This window comes from Malurus melanocephalus, unplaced genomic scaffold, assembly GCF_030028575.1.
Source record: "Malurus melanocephalus ecotype Western Australia unplaced genomic scaffold, MMel_1.1 scaffold_121, whole genome shotgun sequence".
Taxonomy (NCBI): Eukaryota; Metazoa; Chordata; class Aves; order Passeriformes; family Maluridae; genus Malurus; species Malurus melanocephalus.
Genome location: NW_026623353.1, coordinates 1,624,392 through 1,638,956, shown reverse-complemented (window position 1 = coordinate 1,638,956; position 14,565 = coordinate 1,624,392). Strand labels below are relative to the sequence as shown.

At 36.2% G+C, this 14,565-nt stretch overlaps 1 protein-coding gene across 4 annotated transcripts in view; it reads left to right on the top strand.

The window, feature by feature from the left end:
- FAT1 (FAT atypical cadherin 1) overlaps nt 1-14,565 on the top strand; it is a 105,471-nt gene that overhangs the window by 53,308 nt on the left and 37,598 nt on the right. For all 4 annotated transcript variants that reach the window (XM_057370247.1, XM_057370249.1, XM_057370250.1 and 1 more), the window contains exons 4-7: nt 911-972; nt 3,763-4,092; nt 4,590-4,800; nt 9,019-9,158. In XM_057370247.1, coding sequence (XP_057226230.1) covers nt 911-972; nt 3,763-4,092; nt 4,590-4,800; nt 9,019-9,158 — 743 coding nt within the window. The remainder of the gene's footprint in view (nt 1-910; nt 973-3,762; nt 4,093-4,589; nt 4,801-9,018; nt 9,159-14,565) is intronic.

Genomic DNA, 14,565 nt, shown 5'->3' with positions numbered 1-14,565 from the left:
CGCAGCGATGGTGTTTGTGGGGCCAGCTTGTACCTGCAGAAAGGTAACGGCTGTGGTGCAGCAAAGAGCCTGAATTCTCTTGTGCCTGAATCCATGGCACAGTTAACAGACACAAGATCAAACSGTTCTGCTGTAATTGAGAGTTGACCGAGTTTACTTTTCATGAAACTCAATAGTTAAAATTCGGAACTAACTGTAAGGGAGAATTAATTCAAATGAGATCCTTCTGTATTTAGATTTCATTGTCTTTTTGTTACCTCTTACTCTTAGACTTCATTTAAAGTAAAATCCATCATGCCTTCCTAATCTTGCATCAAGAGTGTATCAGTCTTGTGACAAAATATAACATCAGTCATTAAAAACTTCTGGTGTTCTCTGCTGTTGCCAACAGCAACTGTCTGACTGCTTGTCATTGTGAAATTAAACCTACACAGACAAATTGCCCTGTTTTCTATTACTGCATCTTTTAAGGTTATCCTTCTCTTGCCCTTATCACTAATATTACAAATAGGTGTTTTTCYTGAAGAGATTGGTAATTAATTCAGGTAATGTCTGTCAGCACCCTTTRAAAAAGCTGTATGAATGCCCTCTGGAAACGGGATTTCATGTGAGAGAATTTCATTCATTACTTCTGTCATAAACATAACATGTACAGATGYGTTGGAACACTGAACTGTGCTTAAGCATTATAACAGCTTAGTTTTTAAATTGCAAAGAATATTTTCACAGCTTTTAAGGACTGGAAACCCCTCACCCCTTCCCTTAACAAAAGCATAAATTCTACAAAAAATGGAAGAGACCACCTACGAAGAAACTGAGGTTGAGGATATCAGTAACTGCTGATTTAACCTAACCTTCATTCCGATTATTTTCTTGAAGGATCTGATTAATTATTCTCTTACGTTTACAGGGCTAATTACAACCACATCCAGAAAACTAGATCGAGAGCAGCAGGGAGAGCACATACTGGAGGTAAATAATTTATTTAGGTTTCTGAAAAACAGTGACTGTAAGTTCAATGCTCTTTTACAAATAATTAAGTTTGCCAGGCTTGATTACTATATGAAGAATTTAAAGAACTGGATTCAGAAGTAATTTCCTTTTGTTCATTATGTTGCAATGCAGATAATCACCTATATTATAAAAAAACAATGTGTTGGGGCCTTTTCATAAGAAAAGAGTAAAGGTACATATTGAATGCAACTTTTTTTCTATATCTGATAACAAAGATTTTCATTCAAATGGTACAAAGGCATGATTGTTAAAAGGAGTGTGATTCCTCTCTTTATCTTCCTGTGTAATTATTGGAATATCTATTTCAGCCTAACTTTTGCTGAGTATAGGCTTCTGAAAAAGAAGTGCAGAATGTTTTTATAACATGGAGAATACAAAAGGATGGTATGTGAGTTTTCTGCATAATGTATTTACCAATCACATCAGTTGCAAGACATGCATTACAGAGCCGGAGTCCAAGAGCATGAAACTGGTGTCATAGTGCTTTCATTTAGCTACATTTAATTGATTGCCTGAAGTTTATTTAAATGTTTTTCTCATTCTCTGTCAAACAGCATGAAAAGAAAACCCATAGACAACTTTAAATCATCCAGTTTCACAATGCTGTCAAGCCGTGTAATGGCATGGTACTTCACATGTAGTGAAAATTTAATATTCACAGTGATCTTTATGTCCTAGGATTTATCTAGAATATTTATTGTGCCTCTTGTCCTTGGTGATACACAAAAGACTGCAGTGGGAGTTGGTCAAACTAATGTTAAAGACAAAGAAGCAACTTAGACTTGCTCAAAACTTGTGCAATCCTTAGAAAGGTATTCCAGTAGGAATGCAATGACTGTGTGGACTTGGAGATGAATGTATTTAYGCCCTAAAAGCACAAACTATCCTTTTGTATAATTGCAGTGTACGTGCAGTCTTCCTGGGCCTTTGGTATCCCTTTGGTKTATTGCAAGCTGGATTAATGCAGCTGTTGAAGCAATTTTTTTATCACTATTTTCATTTCTGCGTCAGCTTTGAAAAGAASTCTTGTACCTAAATACCAATGCAGTAGGTCAGAAATACCTCTGCAGTGTTTCTGGAAGTAATAGTAACAAAATTAATTAAATGGCCAATCTGATTTAGTACTAGACATAGCATTCCTGAAAATATTAAAGTTGTTAAATAATTYTCTTTCCATATTGCCTCATTAATCTGGTTGTGTCAGTTTGCCAAAGTGCTTCATGTCAATTATGTCTTATTTCTTGACCACTGCTATGTATATTGATTTTCAAATTGGTATATCATGATGTTTACTTCTCTACATATTATGCTGGGTTTTGTATTAGATTTATACAATACAATAAATAAAATGAGCTGTGGATTTTTTTCTCAGCCTGAAGCCACCTGGCACACATGGCTTTGATTGCTTACCCCTTATCCCTGGAGCAGGGTGGCCAAGTCCAAGTTGCCTTTTGAAAATGTCTGAATTGTGTGAATTTTCAGGCTGCAGCTAAGCAGCTGCGCTACTTGTTCTGCGCCAAAACTCACTCCAGAGGTCACACTCACGGTGTGATGTTATGGGCAGTTGTCTGCTAGCAGACATGCTAATTTAAGCTTTATAACCTTAAGCTAACATGTACAGAAATCAAAATGTTTATTTTTAGGATAACAGTGTCACGTAATTGTACATAAATTCTCCTGCTTTCATCATTCGGTATAAAATAGCAGTTTAAGCTCATTGCTCTTTAGTTTGGAACATTGTTTATTGCCTGCTGGTGTAATTTATAATTCTTCATTATTTGCTCATTTTGAATCCCAAGTGATTGTTAAAGCTTTAACCAAAAGGCTGTGAATTATCTGACAGAAGCACTCTTAACTTCAGAGCGATACTGACAGACARCCCATCCTAAAGTAGCAGTTTTCCCATGTGTTAGTTTTATGTTTACAACTCTGAAGATAGGTTGGAAAGAAACCCAGGAATGTGCAGAATGGTAGACAGTATTGTGACCCAAGTGCTGAGCATCTGGCTAATTATTCAAGAGCATTCAAGTGTTGACCAGATGGGTTGGTGGGTTTATTGCTTTCTGCTATTAAATTTGATCTTTGATTTTATTTCTGCTTACATAATAGTAACTAAAATGCCCCATTTTTTATTCCCAATTTGTACGKATTTTCTGAGTGCCAACTGGCACTTTCTTGTGCAGTTATTTTAGATTAGTTTCATGTTATTCTCTCATGTCTTAGTATTCTCCTTGTTATGTCAGTAATGCCTTCAAAACTGATGGTGTATTCACAACAAATAGATTTTTCTCAAATTTGCCTTTTTTTTTTTTGCTTGGCTCAGGGAAATGCTCATTTTATGTTAATGGACATCTTATCCCATATCCCTTGTAATTTCCTCATTTGAGATATGCTTTGGTTTTTCTCACTATTTTTTGTTGGTGTTTTTCTGTGAACTGAAAGGTATGTGGTGGTGTTCCATTACAAGTACTAAAGGGAGCAGATAGTCATATATGTGGAAATCATGCCATCTGTTAGAGATGAACATGAATATTTGCATTTCATGTGTCAAAATATTAAGATAATAGCTGAATATACTTTTTTAGTGTCTATTTWAAATATTCACCTAATAGCTTTAGGCAGTTGCTTTAACTGAAGTTAGGGGATATTTTTACAGTTGTTCAGGCAGTTGTAGGAAAATCTCATTTAGKGAGGAGCATTAGTGGAAGGACCATGTTTGAGCTAATTTTACCATTTTTAATAAACCAGGTAACAGTAACAGACAACGGTACTCCTGCAAAATCTACAGTTGCACGGGTGATTGTGAAGGTCTTAGACGAGAATGACAACAAGCCTCAGTTCTTACAAAAATTCTACAAAATTCGGCTCCCAGAGCGTGGTAAGCCAGAACGAGAGAGAACTGCTAGGAGAGAGCCAATCTATCGAGTGATTGCTGCAGACAAAGATGAAGGCCCCAATGCAGAGATATCCTACAGCATTGAAGATGGTGATGAACATGGTAAATTCTTTATTGAACCAAAAACTGGAGTGGTTTCATCAAAGAAATTTTCTGCAGCAAGGGACTACGATATCCTTTCAGTAAGTGGAAATCTTSTATTTCATGAATATGTAAAGTGTTCTTTTATCTCTTCATTTCTTATTCAATAGCTGGCAGGTGAGTGACTACAATACCTGAAGGAAGAAAGCTTCARCAAATCCAGAAGTACTGTTTTGTGGGTTTGTTTGGTTTTTATTAAAGGATGACTTCAGATGTTTGTATTGTGTATCAAGAACTGCTGTTCTTTTCCAGAATTTGACAGATGAGGGAACATAAACAATCAGCTTGACTCACCTTCAGGAAGAAAGCAAAATAAAAGTGAATTTATGGTAACAGTTTGTGCTGCTATCAGGTGCTGCATACTTTTTCTCCATTTGCTGCCCGGATAATGAAGGGCAAGTGGCACTTTGAGAGACACTTAACCTTTTTGGAAATATCTCACACGAGCAAACATGCTTGGAGCTTATTACTGCTTTCTGTTTATGTGACRTAATGATTTATGTGATCCTGTAGCCTAAAAGATGTGTCTGTTTCACAGATTAAAGCTGTGGATAATGGTCGTCCACAAAAATCTTCCACTACTCGGCTTCACATAGAATGGATTCCAAAGCCTGTCCCACCCGCAGAGCCCATTTATTTCGAGGAATCTTTTTTTTCTTTTACGGTGATGGAAAGTGACCCAGTTGCTCACATGATTGGTGTAATAGCTGTTGAACCTCTTGGAACACCACTTTGGTTTGACATAACGGGTAAGGATGCCTTAAGGGCCTTTATTATTAGAAACAAATGCGTGGAGTCTGAGATACTGGAGTGCTCATTGCAGCTTAGTTTTAATCACTCTTCAAAATAATGCAAGGTTTCAGCATTCTTTAAATGCAGATGTGGATTTTTCCCTTTATTTCATTGTAAGTGAAAATTCTTTAGTTTTTATCAATGCCACTCTATCAAAGATTAAAATTAAGTTGCAAAATATCTGCTGTGTTGCAGTTTAAAAAATGACTTATGAATATTGTGTCACTGAAATTAAAACTAATGAAGTCWATCTCACAGACTGTATGATAGGAAAGGAAATAAAAATGCTAGTTTTCTGCTAATCAGGATAGTACTCTCAAAGAGAGACTATACTGTTCACATTGATTTCTTCTCTGRGCTGCTTCTCAGTTTGCTGTCATTTGATTGAGTACTAAAAGGAGAGCTTGCAATTTTCCTAACCCCAGCAATCTTTTTCCTCTACATGTTCTTTCTGCTAAATCTTATCTTAGCCTCTACCAGTGAAAGGGGATTTCTAACTGGTAATATGACTATATGTTAATGTCGTGGTAACAAAATTAATAGTGCTTTTTGGAATTTTAGACTTAATCATTAGATTTATGAGCACCAGTAATATACTGAGTGTTCACTGCATAGCTGATAGTAAAGCCAAGTTCTATTATGTGTTAAGTGCTTTCTAATCAAGGAGAATGGCAAGGGTTTGTTCCAGGAGATGTGCCTTGTAGTGCACTGCTTCTAGTCTTAAGTGAACTCTTTCTGTCAGTATATCAGACTGTGATTTTTCCAGAACATTCRCAAGAGAGACAATTTTTCATCTTGGTTAGTACTGGAAACTTTAGCCATGATTAGGGTGTTAAGTTGCAGGGGAAAGCATATTTTAAATTATATTTCAATAATATAAGTATTTCAAACATCTGTTTTGCTGGTATATGTTTCCTGAGGCATGCTGAGAACAGCAACAGTTAAAAATAAAGTTTATGAAACTGAGACATATAGCAGGAATATAAAAATGCCAAATACTTGAAGGTGTTTTCAAAAAAAGTTCTAGCACATGCAAACAGGTACAATTCTTCCCTAAAATCATGCTTCATGCATGAACAACCTGTGATGATATTGATAATCATTGCTAATGCATTAAATACTTACATATAATTTTTTTATGGTTCCTTCTAATGTATTCTTGGAAAAAAAAATCTGTCCAAATAGGTTATAGTTGAATAAAAACTGTTGGTGTTTAGAAAAATCTAGGAGTTACAGATCTGTACAACTGTGTAGAGGGACTAAAAAGTTGAGTATGCTTTCTTGCTTTTTCATAGGAGTAAAGTTCTGCATTAGAGATGTTTTGGAGCTGAGGGTGCCCTTTCAGTATTTTGTCAAACACAGATAGATATGGGAATAGAAAAGCAGAAAATATGAAAATAAGTGAGCAGGAAAAATGAGAAAGCTTTGTGTACTCCAATTCAAATTAGGGTTAGCCAGTCAACAGCAAACAGAAATATCTGTAGACCAAAACGAGTCCATTAAAGAAAAGGTTAAGAAAGTGACATTGCCAGAAAAATGTGAGCAGCTCATGGAGATGAAAGGGAGTAGGTAGAAGAGGCCTCAGAGGTTTGGAGCATTTGAACACAGTACAGCAATGATGTTTTYTGGGGCTTTTTATTAGCAAAATTTGTTAATTAGTTTGGGGATATACTTTTCTATTGTTCTTAGTGTGCTTCAAGTGCTGTGCACTCTGAACACTGTGTATGTACATCTGAATAGGCTTCTGACTGGTAGTATTATTTTGATCTGCTCCTTTTAAGTATGCACCACAGTTTGGACATTTATGTATTTTTAATGTACGCCTAATGCAGAAAATAGTTGATCGTTTCCTGCTCTTTTTTAGAAAGACATACAGAGAAAATTCAATGGGGAAAGAGCATAACTTGTCCAAACATTGTTAAATAAACCATTTTATTTTGACTGTTTTCTTAGCAAAAGTGTTTTGGAAAGTTTCATATGTGATCATGTTGTGGAGTTATGGGCTATTCTTACAGGTGGTCGCTTTACTACCCTCTTTTACTGTTTCTAATAGCATGAATGAATTTGATTGACAGCTTTCCTTTGTGTTCTGTGCTTGCTTTCCATGCTTTCTTTCTTTTTGGCTGAGCCAGGAGACAAGCTTGCTAGTGAAGTATTTTACATCTTACAGATGGCTTGTGACCTGAACTGTACAGCAGAAGGTATCTGCTGAGATCACATAATTTATTACCAGATTATGAGATCTGAAATGAAAGCGTACATTTATAAACTATTTATTTTATTAACCCTTCGGAAATCAAAGTGCTCACGGTTGCATTTGTGACAGGTTCGTTTTTGTTTTGTTTTGTCATCATTACATTTATACAGCATCAATTCTGAGCATCCAGTTTTGGCTTTGGCTAAAACTGTTGCTGTTACACTTTCAGTGTACTAGATGCAGAAGTTTGGGTTGAGTTCTGCTTCAGTGGATGGCCAGTTACCACTACTACTGCAAATTTAGGCAAGGCTCTTGTGATTTTCTTGATCAGGAAGGGAAAAAAGTTGGTTAGAAAGCTTACCCTTGTGTCAGGAAAACTGATTTTACTGATTCATACCCATTCACTTTACTCCTCCCTTAAAATGCAGAGGACTTCATTGAGACATGTGAGAATGAAGGTTTTGCCTGCCAGCTATGAAAGGAAGAGCTAGATTCACCTTCTAAAGCTGGCATACTGCACAAAGCCCATTAAAAAAATTATGTACATCTGTTAAGAAAAGAAAAAAGCTGGTGCCTTTCATGCTGTCCAATTTCTATCCGTTTGAGTGATTCAGAAACTGCTGTGGGCCCGTAAGAGGAGTTGGCTTTCAATTGAACTAGAAAAATTACACAATGTTGGTCATTATCAAATATCTCAAATCCAGTGAAGCAGAATCCAGCCCATCTTTCCTAAACTGGTATGTTTGTCATGCAGTGGAACCTTCTAAAGGTGAAATCCTTTTTACATCTGAATGGGGGCCCATTTCAGTATTTACTGTTTTTTTCTTGGACTAAGTTCAAATTTGCAACCTTTGGAACTTCACCCTCTCACTACTAAGCTTGGCTTTTCATAAAAGTCATTTAGTAATTTGCAAAGCTTAGCATGTATAATCTTGTTAAAGAAAAAAAAGGCACTCAGATACTATCTGAATGCTATCTGCTAGCCTTGTAAAATATAATTAGCAAAACACATGCCCATAATTAGGAGAAATTGGTTTGCCATATTTGGCACTGGCTTGACCAAAATAAAAATTGATTCCTCCATTTTAGGCATTTTATTGAGAGGTCTAAAGCAATTGTAGCTAAATTGCAATAYTTATCATCACTAACAGTATTTGGAGTTAATGGACATTGTATTCTCAGGACAGTTTGCTCTGGGTGGCAGGATGATGATCAATTWAATGTTTAAGCAACTGAGTGTAGCTATTGATCTACACAGTTATTTAACTGTATTTCAAAGAGTAATTTGAAAGTTTCACAAGGGAAATTAAGATAATTTGCTTCAGAAAAGGAACCTGACCATATTTAAACATTGGGCATTCAAACATTTAGCACTCATCTGAATCCTGCCTATCTCAGTAGGAGTGAGATAGTGAATTCTTTAGATGCTCAACACTGAGATGAGAATCCTTTGGAGGTACTTCAGCTTTTTCAGCCTTATCTATAGTCATATACAAGTACAATAATATGTACTCTGCTACAAGAGACAAAAATTTGACTGCATGTCTGATATGGGATTTTAATGTATTTAGATACAAAGTATGTTTTTTACTTATTAGCTGACAATCCACCCAGAATGAGCTCTTCTATTTGACCCAGTAATTCTCAATTTTTTTGCTATTTGGAATCATTAAATTCCATGGATTTTTTTTTTTTGTTTTGTTTTAAAGCAGAGAATCTTGCTAATAAAGAATGTACCTGCTGACTTTCCATGAGCCAGACAAATCATCTTTGTCCAAAACTACTCAGTTTTAAATATCCATTAGCAGCAAATCGCATTACCAGGAAAAAAACTCAAAGTGTTTAAACTAAATGTATGTATATGTATATATACTTCCACCTTCATTAAGCATCGGAAGACAGAACATGATCATACATTAAAACAATGAAGAAATGATGCTTTTTATTGACTTCTCCCTCTTGCAATTTCCTGAACAAGGTGGCAACTATGACAGTCGATTTGATGTGGACAAGGGCACAGGAACTATCATTGTTGCAAGACCTCTTGATGCAGAACAGAAATCAAATTACAACTTGACAGTAGAAGCAACAGATGGAACCAGATCTATCAGCACTCAGGTAATGAACTTTTTAATGAAGCACTAGGGAAAGRGTGTGTAGGTGGAGGGTGGGGAAGGTGTTGCATTTTCTTTTACAATTTTTTTCATCCTGGACAATGAACGTGGTTTATTTAAATTAGGGACTTTGTCTAAAATAGAAGTGAATTCTGATCCTCACAGAGCCATGCTGTTTGGTGGTTTAGGTGGAAGGTTGTGTGTTACTATGCTGTAGTCTGTATCATRTTCCTACAGCTAAATAAATGAAAACAGAAACTAAGCCCCTGCATGCAGGATTTTCTCACAAGAAAAGGATTAATACTACTTATCTGAATTACTCCTCTTTACGCAGCTCTCCCAAAATCACTAAATAAATTGATTAATATACTTGAAATTTAAAGACAACCATTGCAAAATTTTGTGGTCCCCCTCCTCTGCAAGATCAGTGAATGACCAGCTGTACAATGTCCAAGTAATGTTTCATGAAACTGAGCTGCTTCTTCTGCATAGTGTACATGTTTGTACATGTTTCTTCTRCRTAGTGTACATGTTTGAAACAAAGTTTAGATAATAGCATCTCTTTGTATCTTCCCAAATGCTTTATTTTAGCTTCAGTGGAAGTTGAGATTGCTATACAATCTCCAAATGGCAGCAACCTCAGACAAACCAATTTTTTTAATTTAGCTTTTTACTAAGGCTCTCTGATGGTGGCAATTCTTTCCAGTTGAACTACTAAATTCACTTTAAGGTACAGAAGCCTTTTGTGACAGTACTGGAAATAATTAATATTAAAGTTATTTATGATGTATATCCCTCCTATTTTTCCCATCTAGTTTCTTTCCCCAGCCAGAACCAGAATATATTTGAAAGTACAGTTTAGCTGAGATTGATGTGAATAAAGACATGGTTATASAGGAGCTTCACTTTTCATCCAAATGTGAAGGAAAGGCTTTATTTACTGATTAAACTGCTGGATTTGGACAGTAATGTGTCTGTATTACCTATCCCTGTCATTGACCCACCCCTCAGGTGCTCAAAGAGCAATAAGTGGGTTGCTGCTGTGTTTTCTGTACATAGAGATCTGTGTTACAAATGCAATTTCTTCTTGTTCAGCTTCTGTGCAATACTTATGTTTTTCTTTTTTCTAATGTCTTCTACGTTGTCTTCTGCTTTTGGCTAGAGGAAAAGTTGTTTCTTGTCAATGTTCAGGATTTTGAACAGAATCTTTATTGAGCTGACTGCATGTCTGGAGGCTTGATAGCTCAAGTTGACTAAATTTGATAGTAGAAGGTTGCCAAGTGAAGCAGTTTCCTTTGAGAAATGCATTTTCCTTTAATAGGGACAATTGTAAGTGACTTTTCTAGACCATGAATCTTCAAAGACAGCAACATGTTTACCAGTAGGAACTGCAGTCATAGGTGTGGTTCCATTGCCTCTGGTGCTGATAACCACCATAAAASTTTTGGAGAATTCTCCTGTAAATTTATTAAATTTGCCTACTTGTAGTAAAAATATTGAGCAGATTCATTTCTACTGATTACAGAATGCTGGATGGAGGGTGGGAATTACTTAGGACAAAAAAATAGAACACAAATTCAGCTAAAAGTCAAAAAGACAGCAAGAGGCTTTTCCATACACACATCTCCCCCTCCCAGAAATGCAGTCAAAAATGCCATCATGCACTGTGTTGGTKAGCCTGGGGCTTAGTAAAGTCATAATATGTGGCCTTGGTGACTGCAGATAGCCTGTCCAGTGCTGCTGCTTTCATAGCTGAATTTGTGCAGACGTCCTGAGCTGTCACAGTTGATCCATAATCTGCTTTGTCTTTTAGAACAACCAAGAATTGGAAGGTCAAAAAATTACTTTAACCCTCACCCCTTCTCTTCCTCTGAGTTAAGTGATTAATTTAGCTCTTCTTGGAAGTGCACAGTGTACCTTTTGTTCAAGTTCTTTAAATGAATTTGTTTTAGCATTTTGTAAAGCTCAGTRAACATTATAAACATATACCACAGCACTCTTTTCCAGAAGAATTGGAGTAGTAGTCTCAAGTTTGTAATTTCTGAGATTGTTTTTCACATCTTTCCCTTCCTGTCTCAGTTAGGCTTGGCAGTCTCACAGATTGTGGCTTCTGTTACAAACAAGCACAAAGACTTCCTTTGCTTTGTCGTCCCTTTGCCCTGCTTGTGAGATAAACACAATTTACGCTGTTGCTGTTGGAATCTCATGTTACTGCGGTGTGTGGATTGAGGAGTGTGGGTTAGCTCAAACTCTGCAACTCTTGGGGCATGATCGTGGTTTTAATGGATTTTCTTATCTCCCCCATAACCCCTAGCCCACCCAGATGGACTAATCTGTTAAAAAAAACCCTCAGGACTCACTCAAAAGATGCATTTCAGATCAGGCTTGATTTAGGGAATTAAAACTGTTGATGCAGCATCAAAACGGAAGGTGTGATTTATGGCTGCCAGTGTGTAAATTCCATTACTCATTCCTTAAATACTGATGGTTAAAGTTTAAATGTTGATGTGGGGTTGGATTCTTCTAAGAGCTGATAAACAGTTAAAATGGAATGACAGGCAAAAGAAATTCTGAATTCTCAGTACATGCATGAGGAATAACAATATGCCATACAGAGCTTTTAGCTTACAAAGTAATTGCTGTAAACACTGGATGTCCAGTAAACAATTTAATAACCTTGATTAACAGCAGAGTAAGTAATTTTACATTTAATTTGAAAAAGGAAATTACATTTGCAAGAAATTGGTGAGGGGCACAAGGAATGAAAATCTTATTGTATAAAAGCAGTGCATTGAATCTGACTTTAAACTGGAAAGCATTTGCTGGCCTTGGGCCATTAACATCTGTAGGGCATTTGACTCTTTCAGGACATCAGTTAAATAGCTTTTTTGAAAAATCAAGCAATAGTAGGCGTGGAGACTATTAGAATTTTGCATGCATCTAAATGCCAAATGCATGAGGCAAAGCAAGGACAAACAAATTCCAGGCCTACAGTAGTGGTGTTTGACATGATGTTAGAAATGAGTAGTGGCATAGTAAGAAGGATTATGATTAAAAATAAAATAAAAATACAGAAATTAAATAACTACACAAATCAGTGTGCCTATGTACTGAAATGGAGAAGGTTATTCACAAGCTGTAAGTAGCAATAAATGAACTATGGAATTAATTTTTGGGGGAAAACAGAAAGAAAGGGTCCTTTTCTAGCTACAGCCACTTGCAGTCATTGCTATGTCTATCAGTTTYTTCGCTGAAAGTAGTACTTCAGATGGTTTACAGCTAATTGCAGCATTTTACCTATTGCTTTGTTATTGCAGAATATTTAATATTGCTTTATGAAAAATTTACATGGATATGATACTTCGGGAATGAAATACAGAATAATCTTCATTTACTAAATACGCATTTTTGCTTGCAATTAYGCTGCTCTGTGGAGACATTTAGAACAGAATGAAGTTATAATAATATCTCTGGATAATTCAACTTTTTCATTTATGGCAGTTATTATAAGCATGTCAATGTAACTTTAGTGTAATTATGTGAAAGGACTAGATTTTAAAGTCCACATAGCATCAGTAAATAAAAAATGATACCAAAGCAATCTAAAGGAAYATTATGTTTAAATATTGTGCATTGAGTATATTTTGTCAATGGCACATTGACAAAACATGCTCAATATGTTTATTATTAACTTAGTAGCAATCAGTGCATCCCTATGCAAATTTAGGTTTCACCTGCCAGATTATTAATAGATYTGAAATCCTTCCTCACAATAATCCTGGGCTGCTTTGTTCTAACCAGTGTGCATCACTCTCAGTGGGATCTGTGGGCAGAAGGCAGCTGTGCAACACAGCCCTAGCATATCTTTGCAAAATCAGTGGAGTTACTTTAGTTCCAGAGCATTTTGTTTCAAAGATCACATTATAGTCTGTTAATGTGAAGCTTTTCTATATTGTGCCTCTTTRATGTGTCACTCTTCCTTAAGAGATAATATTAGCATGTTTCATTTGAATTTAATCTTACGATTTCATTGAAAAATGTTCAATAGCTAGCTATATTTTATGCTACATGTTTTGTTTGAATAACACAAGTTCTTCATGTGTTTTGTTGTCAGACCCACTAAGCCATATTTTTCTATATGGGTCTTTAAAACTGCACTCACAATTATCACTTAAAGTGCTTTTTCCATTTGACTTCAAGGTCTTAACAGTTTACATGAAAATTTTGTCCTCTTACATTCAAAAGGAAATTGCACATCTAGCACCTCTCACTTGGCCTCARTAAGAATTCCTGATTTGAAAGTAGGGTTTGTTTATTAAATTTGTTTACTAGTTTATGTTGGAAAGAGCCCCTGGAGTTCTAGTTAAAACTCCTTGTCAAAGCAGAGCAAACTGCAAAGCTGATTATATTTTTCAGTGACTTACCAGGTTCTAACTGCCTGGGATGACTGGGCACAACACCTCTTTCTTGGACTTGCTTTTATATTCGTGTTCAACAACTGCCCTTGAAAAAATATTTTTCTTATGTCTAGTTGTAGTTTCTCCTATTGGATCTTGTGAGTGTCACCTCCTTTCGCTTCCTTGTGAGGAGAGTTTGGCTCTCTTTCCTTCACCCCACCTGTGGACAGATTGCTTTCCAATCCCCACTGATTTTAATGGCCTGTCACTGGATTTGTTTTGTTTTGTCAAGATCTCTCTTGGACTGCGTGGCTTAAAACTGTAGTGGGTCTACATTCCCACCAGTGAGTGTCAAGCAGAAGGGGCCAATTCCTTCCCCCTACCCTTACTAAAGCACCCCAGTGTGCAGCTAGACAAGTTACCAAGGGCACCATCRGGTCACATTATGCTTGTCCACCAGAACTTGTGCAGGGGCATAAAGAAATAACATCACTGAGAGGGAAATGAGTCCTGGAGTATGTAGATAAAACACTTTTGCCTTGAGTGTTGGATTTTGCACACATTTAAAATGATTGCACTAATATATCAAGTTTGTGTGTGGAAAAAAMCTGCAGCCAGAGCAAGTAATGTGGCAAGTAATGGAATACCTTTGTTAACCATTTGTAGTGACCGAGTCACTGTGGTTATTCCGTAGCAATATTTTTTTAAATAATTCATATTTAATAGTGTTGTACATTTTGAGGAGCTACATCCTTATCTGTTTAGCMCAACAGTACTTTTTGGAGGTTGTCTCCTTATGTGTCATTTTAACTGCTTCGCTAGCAAATATCAGAGATGATGCTAAATCCTGACTGATTGATCAATAGCTCACTTTTCAGTTAAGCTGGTTTCTTGGTTATGTAGTTAGTCCTGATCATCAGTTAGCTACTGATGTGGCTTTTACAGTCACCACATTCGTGGCATTTAGCTCTGTAACCAGCTTCTTTTTTTTTTTTTTTTTTTTTTTTTTTTTTT